At 40.9% G+C, this 20158-nt stretch overlaps 1 protein-coding gene across 1 annotated transcript in view; it reads left to right on the forward strand.

The window, feature by feature from the left end:
* Positions 1-574: 574 nt before the first annotated feature.
* MED12L (mediator complex subunit 12L) overlaps positions 575-20158 on the forward strand; it is a 317383-nt gene continuing 297799 nt past the window's right edge. The window contains exons 1-2 of the mRNA XM_034780703.1: positions 575-756; positions 15646-15750. Of these exons, the coding sequence (XP_034636594.1) occupies positions 658-756; positions 15646-15750 (204 nt within the window). The 5' untranslated portion in view covers positions 575-657. The remainder of the gene's footprint in view (positions 757-15645; positions 15751-20158) is intronic.

Consider the following 20158-nt stretch of genomic DNA (forward strand, 5'->3'; position numbering starts at 1 on the left):
TACTTAAAAAAGAAAAGTTTTGGTTTGTTATGACCCAAGTTATTAGTCAATGTCCTGCTATGAGCCGATCTAGCACATCTCAGTTATGTGGAGATTAAGTCTTTCCCTTGGAGATTAATTTTAAATCAGTTTATTTTTGAGCCCCTCTCAGGAGGAAGGATTTTGCTCTGCGTTGCAGTCAGGCATCTACCATCAAGCCCTGGTTCTGGATGCAATTGGAAGGCATCTCCCGCCTGATGAGTGACTTGGCTGGGTCTTAAAGTGATATAGTTGCAAAAGAAATAGCCAGCCCGGTTTGAAATCCCCTCAGTGAAATTACCCTAGAGTGAAAGAGAGCCCTGACAGGGCTGGGGAGGGGGGAAATACCCCGCCCCCCAAACCCGCTCCAGCTGGCAGTGCTGCTGTCCCAGGGCACGCACTGCCCTGCCCTGCCCTGCCGGAGCCCCAGCTGTGGGGCACTTGTTCGGCAGCAGCCTGGGGGCGATGCTGGTGGGTGTGTGTCAGGAGGCAGCAGCATCCAGCCTGCCTCGCTCTCCGCTGCAGGAGAGAGAGAGCCAGACGGAGAGAGGGAGCCTGTCTGCAAAGTGCTGCTCCCTGGTGCTCAGAGCCTGCTCCGTCTCCAACTCTCATTCATTTTGCCGGCTAACATGAGAGATCATGGCCGCCTTCGGGCTTCTCAGCTATGAGCAGAGACCTCTCAAACGCCCCCGGCTGGGGCCGCCCGACGTCTACCCCCAGGACCCCAAGCAGAAGGAGGTGAGAGCCGGGCGTGGGCTCCGCGGAGCTGGCGAGGGGCAGAAGTTTGCCCGGCGGCCACCTGAAGGGTGATGGGGGTGGGAAAGGAGCCTGCCGGAGCGGAGCTGCTGCCAGTCTGGGGGGAGCGCTGAACCGGAGCGGTGATGCCTTCACTGGGGGGGCTGCTCCCAGCCTGGGCCTGAGGCAGCCCCGGCTGCTGCCGCCCCATTTCCCTCCCCTCCCTAGTGAATCCTTTTAAACTTTTGAAAAATGTCGGCTTGCAAGGCAAGGCACCCCCCACTGACTTGCATTTTCTGCGGCGAGGCTGGGGCTGGGCAGGCGTGACAGCTCTCTGGACCTGTGTGAACAGGGGACCCCCTCCGCTGGCAACCCTGGGGAAACTGATTTCCCTTCCCTCCCGCCTTCTGGGGCAGCAAATTCTGACCCAGAGGAGATGGACAGTCATTACAGACAGACAGAGGCTTGTCCATGTCCATGGATGCTGTAGTGCAATAGGCAAGTTATTTGGATGTTGGTCAATGGTCAGTAACATCTGCTGAAACAAAAGCTGTTTGCTTGACTTCTAGGTACCTTGCTTCAGCACTCTGGGTGCCACTAGCAGGTACAGTGCAGTAACCATGGCATTCTGTAGGTAGGATACACTGCAATTAACAAGCGATTATTTAAAAATAATCTCTTGTTAAAATAATCACTCTGCTACAATTTGTCATGGGACTTGTTTATTTTTTAACTCACCTGCTTCCCATCTGTAGTGTTTTGTACAGGTTAAAGCTTTAGTCACCTGTAAACCATTTTGCCTGAGTGACTTTCCTTTTCTTACTGTGACCTCAGCCAAATGGTAGTCATTGCCCTCATAGATATTTTGAATATAATTGAGGGAGGGCAGGGAAAACAATTATGTATTAATCAGCAAAGATAATTGAAATGAGATGGGTCCCCAAATTTGTCGCGGTAAAACCTTCTGGATGCAAGTGTTCACGTCCTTCTGTTACAAAGATTTGGTATTTTTCTTTCTAAAAGTGCATTTTAAGAAAATCTGCCCTCTAATTGTTAATCTAGATTGTAAAATTACAAATCCTAAAATAACAAGTAACTCTTAGGCAATGCTTGCTGATGTGTTGACTTGCAGGTTAACCAAATAGAGATCTGAGACTGCGGAAGTAGGGATAATGATTCTAATTTCAAAGGGCAGCTGGTTGCATGGCCATCTCAAGTGAGAGTTTATTAATTACTAGAAACATATTTTCTTAAATCTTAAGAAGTGGGCTCTGAGTGACCTTCAATTCTAGGGTAAGATGCAGCCCAAGGAATTCAGAAACTTGAAAATGTATTTTTAAAACTTGGTCAAAGGGGAGAGTAGAAGGAGGAACCATACTTGCTGCTCTCAAATATTATCCAAACGTTTGATCATAGTCTTTATGCTGCTGTTGTCTTTGGTAATATAACAAAAACATATCCAGAATTATGGTTAAAAATCACACTTCTGTCTGAATGTTTTTTTACCTAAAATTGCTATAAAAGAAAGATTAAAGAATTATTTTTGATGTATTACTTTGGACAATACTTGGCACTTAGAAAGTTTCACTGTGTAGTCAAGCGTCTTCTGTTGAATGACTGCATTTTTCAGAGACTGCATTTTCTGAGAATCCATTTAATATGTTCAGTGTATAATCTTCACAGCCTCTGATACACCTTAGGCTTTAAAGCTCAGTGTTTTCCCCTTTCGAAGTAATGGAAGCACCATTCTGAATAGTTACCCTAGAAAGCACGAATTGCCATATTAACTTTAAGACTAATCCTCCCTAGCTTCTTCCCCCACCCACTTGTAATGTATCGCATCGTTCATAAGATGTAACGAGTATAATATGCTATCTGTGTGCTTTCTCATCTGTTTTAAGGAGTTATTTCTTGATCTCCTAGTTATAAATCAGCTGCACTACTATAAACCATGTATATGCTGGGGGTTTGTGCCAGGGCAGCTGCATCAGTGGGTAAAATTCGCAGTGTAGACATGAACATAAGAACAGCCAAACTGGGTCAGACCAAACGTCCATCTAGCTCAGTATCCTGTCTTCCGACAGTGGCCAATGTCAGGTGCTCCAGAGGGAATGAACAGACCAGGTAATCACCAAGTGATTCATCCCCTGTTGCCCATTCCCAGCTTCTGGCAAACAGAGGCTAGAGACACCATCCCTGCCCATCCTGGCTAGTAGCCAATGATGGACCTATCTTCCATGAACTTATCTAGCTCTTTTTTGAACCCTGTTATGGTTTGCATCTGAAGAAGTGGGTTTTTTACCCATGAAAGCTTATGCCTATATAAATCTGTTAGTTTTAAGATGCAACCAGACTCCTTGTTGTTTTTGTGGATACAGACTAACACAGCTACCCCCGATACTTGTTATAGTTTTGGCCTTCACAACATCCTCTGGCAAAAAGTTTCAGAGGGTGACTGTGCATTGTGTGAAGAAATACTTCCTTTTGTTTGTTTTAAACCTGCTGCCTATTAATTTCAGTTGGTGACCCCTAGTTCTTGTGTTATGGGAAGGAGTAAATAACACTTCCTTATTTACTTTTTCCACACCAGTCTTGATTTTATAGAGCTCTATCATATCCCCCTGCGTAGTTGTCGTCTTTTCCAATCTGACAAGCCCCAGTCCTTTTAATCTTTCCTCAGATGGAAAATGTTCTATAACCCTAATAATTGTTGTTGCTCTTTTATGAACCTTTTACAATTCCAATACATCTCTAGCCCGCTAACTGATATAACACGAATTCTGATATAACGCGGTAAAGCAGTGGCTCCAGGGGGGCAGGGCTGTGCACTCTGGTGGATCAAAGCAAGTTCCATATAGTGCGGTTTCACCTACAACGCAGTAAGATTTTTTTGGCTCCTGAGGACAGCGTTATATCGAGGTAGAGGTATATATCATTTTTTTTAGCTGCGGCGACCACATCTGCACACAGTATTCAAGATGTGGGTGTACCATGGATTTATATAGAGGCAATATGATATTTTCTGTTGTCTTATCTATCCCTTTCTTAATGATTCCCAACGTTCTGTTCGCTTTTTTGACTGCCACTTCACATGAAGTGGATGTTTTCAGAGAACTATCCATGGCCTTACTAAGGAAGGGTTTGGGACCTGAACTAGTGCTTTAACCTTAAGGCCCCCAAATCCAATCCTTCTGTGTCTCACTGCTGCTGGCTGAAAAAAGTAAATAAGTTTTTGTGAGAGTTTAGGCCAGAGCTGAAATTAATGAGACATTATACATGCTTATCAGCTAAGACATCTGCTTTTTCAGTAATGTCTGTTACCGTACAAATGCCTACAGAGAATATAAAGTTAGCATTACAAATGGAGCTGAACATGTGCAGTTTCACCTGTCCTTACTGGTACATACTCTGGATTTAATTCCACATTTTTTTGTTTCATTTTGAAATTTTATCATCTCAATTTTGTTTTCATTCATAGACTGGAAAAATAAACACAGACGCTGATCATAACAGCTTGTATACTGTTAATTTTTTATATAGAGCATTTCTAAAATGTTTTAATAGTAATCCAGTAAGTCTGAAAATGCAATCCAGGTTTAACTTCAGTGTACTAGTCTTTGTCCATGATGAATTTGTTAGCAAATGACAGAAATGGGTTGCTATTCACATTTTATATGAGAGAGAGAGAAAATACCTGAAATAATAATAAAAAACTCTTCCCCAGGTCACAAATGGTTTTGCAGTTGTATGGCTCAAAATGTGATTTTTTTTTTTTTTTAAATTGACAGCTCAAAGTATTGTCTAATCACACCTAATGTTTTAAGGGGGTGGGGAGTGGGGGAGAGTGCCTCAAATTACCCATTTTAAAATAAAGGTTGGTATGTGAAGGTTTGAAAGACAATCTAAATGTGTATTCTCAGACCTGAACCTTCCTTTAGATATGCAGTTTATACGTGTGTATTTGTGCTGGTATAGTTTATTGGAAAATACCCAGATACATGAAGTAGATGCTAGTTGAAGTGAGTGGAAAGACTCCCATTGACTTCTGTGGTCTTTGGATCAGGCTCTTAATATTATGCTGTAATCTTAATTCCCATGGTCGAGGAGCTGTTGTCTTTCTGATATAGAACTCTCAAATTTGATGTGTACTAAAATTCATCCTTGTACATCTCAAAAACAGCTTGTGTGTGTGTGTGTGTGAGAGAGAGACACACACGTGGCTACTTTCTCTTGATTTATGCTTTATCTCTTCAAAGAGGTTTACAAATGTTAACTAATCCTCATAGCAACTGTGTGTGGTAGGTAGTTAAGTGTTCCTGTTTTACAGAGAGGATGAGAGTCTGGCACTGGCTATACCAGCCTTGTGTTGAGTTGCATTCTACAACCCTGGGCAGAATCAGCCCTAAATGCTTTATACAAGGTCACTAGGGAGTCAATGTGATTTGAACACGAGTTCCTGGCATACAGTCCCATTTCATAACCACTATAAATCACAGCTTCATACTAACTCATTTCTAACCTCTTGTAGTTGCTTTGTGTGGTGTCATCAATGAAATAACATGTTACAGCATGTTAGCACTGTCTGCTGTGTTTATCTCCTAAGTCCAACTATTAACACTAATTCCTTCATAGGTGTTGGTAGATGACCACACCTCTGTTTGAAATCCCATCAAACAAATGGAAATAAATTGTGTTAGGAATGTTTCAAGATGGCATGTTGAATTAACCAGTCATGCATTTGTGTACACACACACACACACACACACACACACACACACACACACACACACACACACACACAGCAACTTCTGCAAATGAAAATATAGCCAATCTAATGGACACTTTTTTATTACAAAATTAAATGTGCATATTCCTAAAACATATAACAAATGTATTTTGCACTTTAGTGATACATTTCGTACATGTTTATAGTTAAGGATCAGTCAGTATTTTTATGATACAGTGGCTCAGGTCACTGTCTCCTATGGGGAAAACTAACAGGTGAGAGGCATGGGAGCCAGAGAGGAGGAGAACTCCCCCCAACATCTCTATGCTGTAAATTGACAAAGTTCAAGCTGTAACCAGGTACTATGTCAAATCTCATTCAACAGTGCTTTGAAGAGGTGTTGAAGTATCCTGAGGCTGTGTGTTGCTCTGTGCCACTCAAAGCATCATTGGAGCAATGCATCATGGACTGCGAATAATGTGTTGTCTTTCTTGTAATATTGTACTGAAGAAAATAGGTGGAAATGTAAAATGCTTAAAATTACCCTCCCCCCCCATCCACTCCCCCCCAAAAAAACCAACCAACCCACCAGACTTGATAATTCACATGAGGAAGGGAGTCCAGAGTTTAATATGGAAAGTATTTATTGTAGCTGTACTGTAAATAGTGGCAAAACAAGTGCCTGTTAGTTCTGGATTATGCATTTGAGCCTTCACAGCAAGGGTGGTGACAGAAACTCAATCTTCCTTTTCCAGAAATACAGGCTACTACCACTTCAGCTTAAGAGAAACTTCCTTAGCTCTTAGATATATAGATAGAGCACTGTGCAGATACAAATTTGTATCCGCATCTGATTTGTGATCCACAAAAATGGTCTGGATATCCGCATCCATGGATGTAAAGCAGATATCTGTAGGGCTCTAGATACAAAATTTGTATCTGCATCTGATCTTCAATCTGCAAAAATGGTCTGCGGATTTGCAGGTCTCTACATATAAGACCTATGAGACACAATTTAGTAATTCTGATTCTGTCCAGTTGAAGGCAGTGTCCTACATACATGAGCCAGTTCATTAGTTTCCTTTTACACCTGTTGTACTTAGATTGCAGAGGGCCATACAACAGTGGCTGAATGTGAATACTATATATGATGCAATATATATATATATATATATATATAGACACACAAGAATGAGTAAAGAACATTATTTTGCATTTCTTTTCTTTTGTTGGTTTAAGTTGGTCCCCTTTAAATTAGTCCTCAGGTTAAAAATTGTTTTTAAAAATCCCTTGTTTTTAATAACACTATTAAACTGAAATAATTTTAAATCTAATTTACCATTCACCGGTTCTGCTGTCTGTTTACTTCACACACTTCATTTAGCTTGGATGTCAAAATACACTGGGCAGTTCCCATTTTATTTTTCCCTGTAATTTTCTAGTCATTTACTTTCTGATTCTCCTTCACTAGCCCGATGATGCAGCAACTGAGTGATAAACATTACTGGAGAATGCTGAAATCTGAAGAGACTCTTTTGCAACTAATTAAAAACAAATTCATATACAACTGTACAGTCTGAAGTACCAGTCAGTGATCCTTTAACATTATTTGAACATAATTATTTATGGTGTGTTTGATTCATACACGTGTTCTCTCTGGATTCAAAAACACTAATTGAAGTAGGCCTGTCATGTACCCTAGGAGCACCCCAATGCCAGTTGGCAAGGGGTCCCTAGTACATAACAGTAAAACTCAGCTGGCCTGACCAGCTCAATGCACCTCATATGTTGTTGTCATGGAAGATATCATATACAAACTGGTAACATGCTGGTCCTGAAAATCATTGCATGCTGTATATATGGGGCTTGTACAAAGAGTTGTAAATGTGTGCTGGAATTCTGCTAAAATGTGTTTGGCAAGCAATGCATAAACCCAGTCTGCCCTAGAAAAAGGAATATGTATTTGCTTGTCTGACCTGCCTGGTTGTCAGGAAGAGACAATGAAGGTACGTATAAGGTAAAATAAAGCTAACAAACGGGGGAGAAGACCGTATGGTGTTTACACCCCAGCAGGAGAGAGAAGTTTTGTCTGGCCATACTTTTCAAAGAATATATTTCAAAGGTTTACTGGCCTATAAAAAGGTGGGGAGAGAACACTTATTTTATCTTTCACCCATGGAATCAAAGAAACCAAGTGCTTTGAGCTCTGTGTGTTGGGTCCTGGCTAAAGACCGGGCCAGCTATGCTGGAAGAATGACTGTGGTGAGAAAAACTTCTTTGAACAGAAGACTCTAGTTTTGTTGATATTTAATCATAGACGTGTATTTTTAGTTTGTTTGTAACCATTTCTATCCTTATTCCTTATACTTGGTGTCATTTAAAACTATGTCCTTTTGTTAATAAACTTGCTTTACAGCATTTTGAGTTGATTTATGGTAAAAGTAATTGAAGTGGAGGGTTTAACCCCTGTTAGGTTAATAAACTACTTTGTACTATCTCTTTAAAAGAGCAGTAAGGTTTTGTGGGTGCTACCATAAGAGGGGATAAGCACTGCAGAGAAAGACATATCTGAGGTACTTGGGAATTGGAGCTCACTGATTCTTACTGGCTAGGCAAGGTTTGGACTGGTAGAGTCCTGAAGTTTGCTGGCAAGACAAGGGAGATAACACATAGCTTAGCAGCAGCAAAGCTTGCCCTTGCTGAGACTCAGAGGGGTAACACACTGGCTCACAGTTCTGGGAAACCCAGCATATCATCATGCTAATATTCTGAAGGCTCTTTTGACTGCACTTGGTAGGTGTTGCAGGACTCTACCATACAATGTCAATGGCAGTATATGAGGAGTGTAATAATGAAGGACAGAAATAAGTTCAGGGCCTGACTTTTTCTCGGAGGTGTGGAACAGCTGCAACTTCCATGCAAACCCTGGAAGGTGAGGATGCTCTACACCTCTGAACATCAGCATTCTAATGTATTATTACTATCACTATTACATTTTGAAAAGGATGTTTGAATGTCTCACCTTTATAAATGCTCAGCTACTATGGTGATGAATGTTCTGATTGCAAAAATGGATCTTAAAAATGCTCTGTAAAGCAATTAAGATTTAATAAAATTTGAGCTCAGCTACTCTGATGACTATTTAAAACTACAAAACAGGTTTAAATCTTGATTGGGTTTGCTTGGGGACACTGCTTGACATATTGAAAGCAGGCTTGACGTCCCTTCAAGAGCCTGCAAAATCCAGTGCATTGTGCCACAGCGTGTCTCCTCATAAGTGACAGCACTGTGCGGCATCCCTGCATTTGTGGCTTGGAGATGGCTTGATTTTCAAGCTAAACCAAGTGATGGCATGCTCGACCTTTGTACATTTAGTTGTGTACAATTTAGGATTGTCTACACAGAGAAAAGCCTCAGTAGCTGGTGTGCACTAGCTGTGTGGACATTCTTACTGTGTACTGAGTGCCTTTGGGTGCATTAGTTGGGGTGTGGGAGGGAGTGTGGTGTGCAGGAAGGGGCTCAGAGTAAGAGGAGGTGGAGGAGGGGTGTGGGGTATATGAGGGGGCTTGGCAGGAGGTTGGGGTGCAGGAGGGGGTACGGAGTGCGGGAGGGGGCTCAGGGCAGGGGTGCAGGGAGGGGGCTCAGGGCAGGGGGTTGAGGTGTGGGGTGCAGGAGGGGTTCAGGGGTTTGGGCTCTGGCCCAGTGCCTCTTACCCGAAGCGGCCCTGGGGTGGCAGTGGGGCCCCGAAGCGGCCCTGGGGTGGCAGTGGGGCCCCGAAGCAGCAGTGGGGCCCCGAAGCGGCCGGCACCATGTCACTGCGGCCCCTCGCCTGCGGGTACTTCCCCCGAAACTCCCATTGGCCACAGTTCCCCCCGTTCCTGGCCAATGGGAGCTGCGGGGTGTGTGCGCATGTGCGCGCCTGCAGGCGAGGGCCGCGCACAGAGCCCTCTGTCCTCCCACCCCCCCCACTCCCTTCAGGGGCTGCAGGGATGTGGTGCTGGCTGCTTCTGGGAGTGGCGTGGGGCCCGTGCCGCCACGGGGGTGGAAATCCCGTGGGCCGGATCCAAAGCCCTGACGGGTCGGATCCAACCCGCGGTCTGTAGTTTGCCTACCCCTGGTTTAATTGGAGGTGTACTAATCTAAACTGCTTGAGGGCACTAAGCAGTGTCTATACAGGGTGTTTGTGCAGGGTAACAAGTGCACTGCAATTTCACATGATAGCTTTCTGCACGGTAACATCCCTGTGTGGACAAGTCCTAAATTTTTTACTGATGTTACATAACCAATTTGCTTGGCATTTTTTTCTAACAAAGTTGTACTTTTAGGATCTGATCCTGCACCATTAAAGGAATTGATCTCTCTTTGACATTAACAAGAGTCGGATATAGTTCTTATTTCTTAATTTTTTTTAACCTTCCCAGTATGATGGGTGTTCGGTGATATGAATATGATTGGTTGAATTAAACTAGTGTGATCTATTTGAATCTTTCTACTGGTATCTGGTACCTGGATTAATTGACCTCTGTTCTTGGTATGTTAAACTTCAATTATTAAAATCAAAAGCTGATTGGGAAGAAGTTAATATAAAAGCAAAACCACTCCTCTGAAGCCCCACTTAGATCTAAATTTGTTTGAGGCATGGATTCATTTAAAGTTCTTGTAAGTGAATGATTGTTAGGGGGCCAAGTAAAGTCAAACCGAAGAACTACAGTATTTATGGTACCACTTAACCTTCAAGTCATGCTATGGGCCAACAGTATGTATGATATTGGAACACAATGTCACTTACGGACAGTTTAAAAAAAAAAAGCAGAACTAAAATAAAAAGACAAACAGCAAAACCTTTTGAGGTCATCTATGCAGTGAGTAGTAATAGTAACAAATATATTATTTTTCTTTTCAGCTTACTTTATGTTTATTTGTTTGCTTAGAATTAGGGCTGTTGATTAATCGCAGGTAACTCACACAATTATCTCAAAAATTAATCACGATTAAAAATATTAATTGCAATTAATCACAATTTTACTCGCACTGTTAAACAATAGAATACCAATTGAAATTTTTAAAATGTTTTTGGATGTTTTTCTACATTTTCAAATATATTGATTTCAATTACAACACAGAATACAAAGTGTACAGTGATCACTTTATATTATTTTTATTACAGATATTTGCAATGTACAAATGATAAACAAAAGTAATAGTATTTTTCAATTCACCTTATACAAGTACCATAATGCAATCTCTTTATCGTGAAAGTGCAACTTTCAAATGTAGTTTTGTTGTTGTTATGTAACTGGAGTCAAAAACAAAACGATGTAAAACTTTAGAACCTACAAGTCTACTCAGTCCTACTTCTTATTCAGCCAATCACTAAGACAAACAAGTTTGTTTACATTTAGGGGAGATAATGCTGCCGGCTTCTTATTTACAATGTCACCGGAAGATGAGAACAGGCATTTGCATGGCACTTTTGTAGCTGGCATTGCAAGGTATTTACGTGCCAGATATGTTAAACATCCGTATACCCGTTCATGCTTCATTCCAGAGGACATACTTCCATGTTGATGATGCTCATTTAAAAAAAAATGTGTTAATTAAATTTGTGACTGAACTCCTGTTCTGTTTTACCCGCATTCCGCCATATATTTCATGTTATAACAGTCTCGGATGTTGGCCCAGCACATGATCATTTTAAGAACACTTTCACAGCAGATTTGATAAAATGAAAAGAAGGTACCAATGTGAGATTTCTCGACCCAAGGTTTAAGAATCTGAAGAACCTTTCAAAATCTGAGAGGGATGAGGTGTGGAGCGTGCTTTCAGAAGTCTTAAAAGAGCAACACTGTGATGCAGAAACTACAGAACCCAAACCACCAAAAAAGAAAATCAACCTTCTGCTGGTGGCATCAGACTCAGATGATTAAAGTGAACATGGGTTGGTCTGCACTGCTTTGTGTCATTATCGAGCAGCACCTGTCATCAGCATGGATGAATGTCTTCTGGAATGGTGGTTGAAGCATGAAGGGACATATGAATCTTAAGCACATCTGGCATGTAAATATCTTGCTACAACAGTGCCATGCGAACACCTATTCTCACTTTCTGGTGACACTGTAAACAAGAAGCGGGCAGCATTATCTCCTGCAAATGTAAACAAACTTGTTTGTCTGACTGGCTGAACAAGAAGTAGGACTGAGGGGACTTGTAGGCTCTAAAGTTTTACAGTGCTTTATTTTTGAATGCAGTTATTTTTTGTATGTAATTCTACATTTGTAAGTTCAACTTTCATGATGCAATGCATGAGGTGAATTGAAAAATGCAATTTTTGTTTTTTACAGCACAAATATTTGTAAGAAAAAATAAAGTGAGCACTGTACATTTTGTATTGTGTTGTAATTGAAATCAATATATTTGAAAATGTAGAAAACATCCAAAAATATTTAAATAAATGGTATTCTATTATGCTTAACAGTGCGATTAATCACGATTAATTTTTTTAATCGCATGCTTAATCGTGATTAATTTTTTAATCGCTTGGCAGCCCTATTTAGAATCCTTTTATCACTTTGATCTCTTGGTTGGTCTAATTTTCAAGGCTGTCTTGGGGATAGTGTAGGTGGGAGGAGTGTTTTAGCACTTTGTTGTCCTCATTTAAAATTCAGATTAGTGTTTCTGGCTGACTTCATAAACCCTGCAGAGTGCTCAGAATTCTCTTAAATTCAAAAATATTGTAGTGAATAATTCCTATGTTATCTTTCAGACTTCCCAGAAATACTCAAAAGCTCTGCTCCTTGTTGAGGATAACAGAATAAACCAAAAGGGGAGTTTCTAGGCCAAACTCCTTTTGGAAGACTGTTTTGCCAAAAAAGATTATAGTCCATATTTAAAAAAAAAAAATCTTCTGGCACAGTATTTGTTTAGTTTTGGTGAAGTTCAGGGAGTTGGAGGAGACTGTTAGAGCTGGTCTTAATTGGCAAGTTACACCCCCCAACCTGTAAAGACCTAGGTATGTACATGCGATTAGTTCCCCTGAACTCAATGGGATTACTCATGCTTTTTGAGTTCTCATTGTCCCATTAATAGGGCTGTGCACTTGTTTAATGTAAACGCAGGCATAAATCTCTGTAGGATCAAGTCACTGTCAAAACTTTATACTAGCGATAATCACTTACTTTTGCAATAGGAGTATTATTGTAACACTCCAGAAGAAGTAGGTTGAACTGCAAAAGGGGCACCATTGCTTCATTGTAGCAGTTTATTCTGGCTGTTTCAGTATATGTAGTAAAGATCTGTTTGTCAGTTGTGGTTTCAGCCACCGAGCTGAAATGGTTGCATAGAAAGTTTCAGCAAAGCAAAATATGGTACAGACCATTTCTCTTTGTACCTGTCATAAATCAGATGCTGTTTTTGCTCTCTGCTCTTGGGGCAGGACTACATTGGATGGTGTTCTTAGACCTTGCCACAGATCTCAAGTCTGGATGAAGCTGCCTCTGTAATGCAGTGGGAACACATTTTTACCTTTGCTCTCTGAACTGCACTGGTTTCCTGTTTGTTTCTGGGAGCAATTCGAGATGTTGATTCTAATCTATAAAGTTCTTTTTTTTGTATGACACCATGTCTCTCTCTGCACCATCACAACACATGAGATGCTGACAGCTCCTAGATATGTGATCTTAAGGGCTGGAGTAGAGGGTCTCCAGCTCTGGGAGCGCTCTGCTTTGGGCACTCCAAGAGAGCTTTCAAATTCACTGTTTTTTTTTTTTTTTTTTTTTTTTTTTTTTTTTCCCAGAGGCCATTCAAGACACAATTTTTAGTCCAGATCTACTCTGGTTATTGATCATCCCTGTGATATTTATAATGGCTTGTTAAAGCAACAGGGCTGCTTGTGCTTTCTGTTGCGAACAGTTTCATTTGTTCTTTATGTTAACTTGCGTCATGTGCCCAGCTGCCACAGCACAAGTGCATAAAAATATAGAAATGTCATCCCTTCTGTTTTCTACAGCTTTAGCTGAAAGCCTTCAGGTTTCTAATCCAAAAATAATACAGAGTTCTGGGTGGTTCATAGTGTCCTCTGAAATGTGTCTTGTGCTCTTTGGATGGTGTAACATTTAAATACCTTCTGAAAGCTCGTGGTCATTGAGCATTGTGGGGTGCATTCAAGTAAGTGCCAGAATTACCTCAGGAGTTTAGCCATGCCGTTGCACTTGGATATGCGACGTCCACAACTTTTGATGCCCGTGCCCTTCTACCAGTACTACAGAAAAGAGACTGGGAGGCAAGGACCAGATGTATAGCTCCATTTAGTAAAGAGAAGTAAACCTAACTCTTGCCCCTCCTCCTTAAAAATATGGAGCCATCTTTGGAGAGGTGGGATAAATGCTACTGGTTCTTCAGATGTGAGTCTTGAAGGGTCTAAACTGGACATAGAACAACTTTGTTATGGGATTTCCCTTTTACGGGCCACACTAAATACGTCTTTGAAGAAGGGAGTGGGGAAGTAGATGGAAAGATTAAATTTGTGTGTGTAGTAAGACCATGTTTGGCTTTAACAGTACACTGGAGAACTTCTTTATGAAGACCATGTCATTTTAGAAAATGGCCCTTGTAGTGCAGCCAAGAGCAGTGAGACCTATAGTAGGGTCATCTGCTGAGTAAGTGCTGATAATGGAAGTCAGTGATAGTGATGACAGCTTAAATATTTAAGTTCGGTCATTCTTCTAAGATGATGCATTTGGGAAAAATATATATGTAAACCTGTTTGTGTATAGAGAAATTTTAGTGCCTCACATAAAGGGCTTTGTATGGGGAAACAGTGTTGGAGCTGATTGGAACACAGGCAGGCCATGGAATCCTTTTGCATTTCACTCCCCACCAAAAGAAAACCAAACCAATAACAACAACAAAAGGCTGCAGATCAGTACAGTTCATTGGCTGTAATGCTGAATACAACTTGTGTGTAACAGACAGGCTGGAGCCTGGCACCTCTATCTCCAGGTCTCAGTAGATATTCTGTGAGTTACGGTTTTTGGAGGGAGTGTGTGACTGTTGAGAGCAAGGCCTGCTGGGAATGGGGAAGCAGAATATAAAAGGCAGGTGACCAGGTCTTATTTGCCAGTGTGGAGAGAGACTTGCTAAGAACAGCATGCTGATGAGGTTCTCCAGTGACTGGGGTCCAGCAAGCAAGATTCCCAGTAAGGGGCCATGTTAAAGCCCGTGGAGGGAGACGGGCCAGTGTAGGAAGTGGGTCACAGAGAATTATGCATGGAGTGGGCAGTTTTTTTGCTGCTGTAAGATGTTAGGGGCTGGAGCCTCTGATTAGAGGATGGCACAGGCTTCCCTGTGATGCTGCCTGACAGCAGTAGTATACTGGCACCATGGCAGTCAAGGGGCAAAGAGGCTGTTGTGATACCACTGAAGCAGAGGGGGAAATTCCAGACTTGTCCAGACAGGTTTTCCTTTGGGTCTTTGTTTACCCCAAAAGGGAATGATTTTCAGTTGGGTCAGAGCGTCAAACTACCTTAGCAGTAAAGGCAAGCAGAGGCGTAGATGGAGGAAACAGAGGCAGGGGTCCACCTAGCCTTGCATGTACCCCATAATGGGGGTTTGTGGCTAGCGGATCTATCCAGTTTCTGGACTTGGATTGATATGTGTAGTCAAGTCCTGCCACACTCGTGGCTAACCAGAGCTTGCCCTGCTGCAGAATTCAGCCCTAGGGCATACAGAGGGCTGTGGAGTCAAACTCTTCTCCTTCTGTGCTTCCCGTCCTCCCCTCTCCCAAATAGTAGAACCATATTGGTTCTATTGTGTGTGTGTGTGTGTGTGTGTGTGTGTGTGTGTGCCTGACATGCAGATACTTGGATGATTTGATCTCCAGGCAGTTTCTGTTCTTCCTTCTTCTTTTTATAGGAACTCTCCTGCTCCAACAAAAATACAGACAGGTTTGAGCTGAAGCCTGGAAACCTGGAATGAATTGCATACTGTCATTCTTTTTCTCTAAAATTGTATGAAAAGGGAAGATTTGCAGAGAATACACAGTCCATGTGCAAAATATACAGTGTGACACACCAAGACTTGCTTTTATAAAAATATGTTGATGCAAATGATCAAATTTTAAAAAACTAAATTTAAATCTTTGTAACTTAACAAAAATATGCTCTTTGCAGGATGAACTTACTGCAGTGAATGTAAAGCAGGGTTTCAATAATCAACCAGCCTTCTCTGGAGATGAGCATGGATCTGCTAGAAATATTGTCATTAATGCCTCAAAGGTAAGGCGATGTTTATTAGTTTGCTGGAGTACTGATTTACAAACGTGTGTGTATTCTACCGTTTAAGTTACTTTTTTTGGAGGCTGGGGGGGAGGGAAAGTTGTCTACAATTTGTAAGTCAACAGTGGTGTTTTTTGTTTCAGATTGTTCTACCCTAAAGTCTTAGTATTTGTAGATCAAGATTGGATGTTTGTCTAGAGGGTATGCCCTAGGAATTATTTTCAGGAAGTTCAGTGGCCTGTGCTATACAGACATCAGAAGAGAAGATCACAATGGTTCCTTCTGATCTAAGAATCTGAGTATTGAAGTTAATTATAAACCTAGTGTATGAATGTTGAGAGTAAATTCCAGTTCTTCAGCTGGTTGCTGTACTGGCCGTCAGATGATGATGATAATAGGGTTGTAAGTAATAACCAGAATGGATTTGTCAAGAACAAATCAGGCCAAACCAATCTCACTCTTTGACCGGGTTACTGGCCTAGTGGATAGGAGGGAATCTTTAGATGTGATAATCTTGATTTTAGTAAATCTTTTGACGTAATCTCATAAGTAAATTAGGGAAATGTGGCCTAGATGAAAGTACTATAAGGTGGGTACAAACTGGTTGAAAGACCGTACTCAGAGTAATTATTAATGGATCGCTTTCAAACTGGGGGGATGTATTTAGTGGAGTTGCACAGGGGTCTGTTCTAGACCTGATACTATTCAATATTTTCATTGATGACTTGGATAATGGGGCATGCACGGGGCCAGGGGGAGAGAGCAAACAGGGCCATGCTCCCCCCGCCCCCGATAATCGGCAGGGCCACAGAACTCCTCCTGTCCTCGGCGCTGCGGCAGGGAGAGCAAGCTCCTGGCTGTGGCGGGGGGCACAGAATGTGACCCTCCAAAAACGATCAAATTCCTGCAGACTCCTCTGCTTATATTTGCAGATGACCCCAAGTTGGGAGAAGTTGCTAGCACTTTGGAGGACAGGATTAGAATTCAAAATGACCTTAACAAATTGGAGAATTGGTCTGAAATCAACAAGATGAAGTTCCTTAAAGACAAGTGCAAAGTACTACACTTAGGAAGGAAAAATCAGTGTAGAACTACAAAATGGGGAATAACTGGCTAGGTGTCAGGCAGTACTGCTGAAAAGGATCTGAGGATTATAGTGGATCACAAATGGAATATGTGTCAACAGAATGATGCAGTTTTGAAAAAAACTAATATCATTCTGGCGTGTATGAACAGGAGTATTGTATGTAAAACATGGGATGCAATTGTCTTGCTCTGTTTGGCACTGGTGCAGCCTCAGCTGCAGTACCAGGGCCGGCTCCAGCTTTTCTGCCACCCCAAGCGGCAAAAAAGAAAAAAAAGAAAAGGAAAAAAAGGCGAGCGGCAGCACTTCGGTGGCAGCTCAATTGCAGGTCCCCCCTCTCTTCCTCTTCGGTGGCAATTCGGCAGCAGCTCAAAGAGGAAGAGAGGGAATGAGGGACCCAACGCTGAAGACCCCTTTAAATTGGCTGCCCCAAGCACCTGCTTCCGAAGCTGGTGCCTGGAGCCGGCCCTGTGCAGTATTATGTCCAGTTCTGGGCGCCACACTTTAGGAAAGATATGGACAAACTGGAGAGAGTCCAGAAGAAAGATACTGAAATGATAAAAGGCTTAGAAAACCTGGTGTATGAGGAAAAGTTAGAAAAACTGGACTCCTTTAGTCTTAAGAAAAGACTAGGTGTGGGGGTGGGGAGAACGTGATAACAATCTTCAGATATGTTAAGGGCTGCTATAAAGAGGACTCTGATCAATTTTTCTCCATGTCCACTGAAGTTAGGACTAGAAGTAATCAGTTTAATTTGCAGCAAGGGAGATTTAGGTTAGATATAAAGAAAAGCATTTGAATAGGCTTCCAAGGGAGGCTCTCAAGTTCCCATCATTGGAGGTTTTTAAGAACAGGTTAGACAAACACCTGTTCAGGGATGGTCTATGTAAACTTGTTCTTGCCTTAGCACAGAGAGCTGGACTAGATAACTTTTCTTGGTCCCTTATAGCCCTCTATGTGGAAAAAAGGGTACTTAAAAACTGAGTACTGTATACTTGACGTAATACCAAATTGTAACATTTCAGTCTGAAAAAGGTAATTACTTTTTGTTTCCAGTCTTACGTTTTCATGGTTTATAAAGGCAATAATGACTTTCTTTCCTTGTAGGTAATCATTGCTGGTATAAAGACACCTGCCTTGTGGTGGGCCCTTAACTATTCCAGCTGTTTACTTACTGCCAGGAAATACCTTCCCCATCAGCCATTGTTGCGTGTTTTATTTTATTCAAATGAACATTTTTTTAAAAATGTAGTTTTGAATTGTATTTACTGAAACTTCACATACATTTTTTATGAAGAAAGTTAAGCAAGTATCATTTTACTGAGCTTTACAGTACTTTATTAGTAAAACTCTTCTAACATGATCATTACAGCTGATAACTCAAACTATTTTTTGAAAACAAGGTTTTTCGAAGGAAACAGAGAATTTCTTTTTTTCCTCCTCTGTTCTCCTCCCCACTCCACCACTGGGAAAGGAGGTGGGGGGAAGGAATTATTTATTTATTGACTGAAAACCTGAAGTTTCAAGCAAAATGGAAAAAAACTTTATTGCATTTGTAATTTTTAATAGAAAACACTTCTCTTCAGAGCTGGTTGGAAAAGTGATTTTATTGTGATAATAAGTAATCAACTGTTTTGTACACAGAGGACATGTAGCTGTTATTTGGGGAAGCATAAATATCAAAATATATTTGCCAATTTATTCTTTTAAAATATTAAAAGATGCATATACAAATTGTTTCTATTGACAAAATACTAGAGCATTTATGCTACATTCTTGTGGCTTTCGTATCCTCTAGAACTGCTACCTGCAGACACTTGCTTTGTCATTTAACTTTTAATTAGTCTTGAATTGAATAATATTGTGTTGTGATGAGATCTTAACTATTCAAAAATACAAACTTAAAAAAAAAAAGTTCTGAGGAAATGCTCATAGCTGTTTTATTCTACATGACTTTAAAATAGACATTGAACATATTTTAAGCCTTTCTGCTGAACTTAAAACTTAACCAACTGGAAACATTCTCCATGAAGATTAAAAAGCCCCCCTCAAAATGGTTTTAAAGTATCCATCTATAATAGCTTATGTTGCGATGAAATACTTGTTTTAAGATGTAAATAAATTCGGATAACTTTTTTTTCTTTATCCCATCTTTGTTTTTCCTGCTGTTGGTAGGACAGTCAATTTTGGTTGCACGTATTCCTTGAGGTTTCGTCACATGACATGTTTAATTAAAGATGAATCTTTAATTCCTGGAGACTGCAGGACAATCCTGGAGGGTGGGCAACCCTAGCTGTTGGTTGAACCTGAAATTGCTGAAATACTGTAAAAGGCAATTCCCTCGAGCATTTTTGGCTGAGAAATAGTGCTGTCAATTAATAGCAGTTAACTCACGTGATTAACTCAAATTAATCACAATTTAAAAATTATTTGCGATTAATCGCACCGCTAAACAATGAAATACCAATTGATATTTATTAAATACTTTTGGATGTTTTTCTACATTTTCAAATACATTGATTTCTATTACAACACAGACTACAAAGTGTACAGTTCTCACTTTATATTATTATTTTTGATTACAAATATTTGCAATGTAAAAATGATAAACAAAACAAATAGTATTTTTCAATTCACCTCATACTAGTACTGTAGTGCAATCTCTTTATTGTGAAAGCGTAACTTACAAAGGTAGTTTTTTTTTGTTTTGTTTTGTTTTGTTTTTTTGTTACATAACTGTACTCAAAAACAAAACAATGTAAAACTTTAGAACAGTGGTTCTCAAACTTTTGTACTGGTGACCCTTTTCACATAGCAAGCCTCTCAGTGCAACTCCCCTTATAAATTAAAAACACTTTTAAATATATTTAACACCATTATAAATGCTGGAGGCAAAGCAGGGTCTGGGTGGAGACTGACAGCTCGCAATCCACCATGTAATAACCTTGTGACCTCCTGAGGGGTTCAGACCTCTCCAGTTTGAGAACCCTGCTTTAGAGCCTACAAGTCAACTCAGTCCTACTTCTTGTTCTGCCAGTTGCTAAGACAAACAAGTTTGTTTACATTTAGTGGAGATACTGCTGCCTGCTTCTTATTTACGTCACCGGAAAATGAGAACAGGTATTTGCATGGCACTTTTGTAGCCGGTATTGCAAGGTGTTTACGTGCCAGATATGCTAAACATTCGTATGCCCCTTCATGCTGTGGCCACCATTCCAGAGGACATACTTCCATGCTGATGATGCTCGTTTAAAAAAATGTGTTAATTACGTTTGTGACTGAATTCCTTGGGGGGAGAATTCTATGTCTCCTGTTCTGTTTTAC

The sequence above is a fragment of the Trachemys scripta genome, chromosome 9 (genome assembly GCF_013100865.1).
Source record: "Trachemys scripta elegans isolate TJP31775 chromosome 9, CAS_Tse_1.0, whole genome shotgun sequence".
NCBI lineage: Eukaryota > Metazoa > Chordata > Testudines > Emydidae > Trachemys > Trachemys scripta.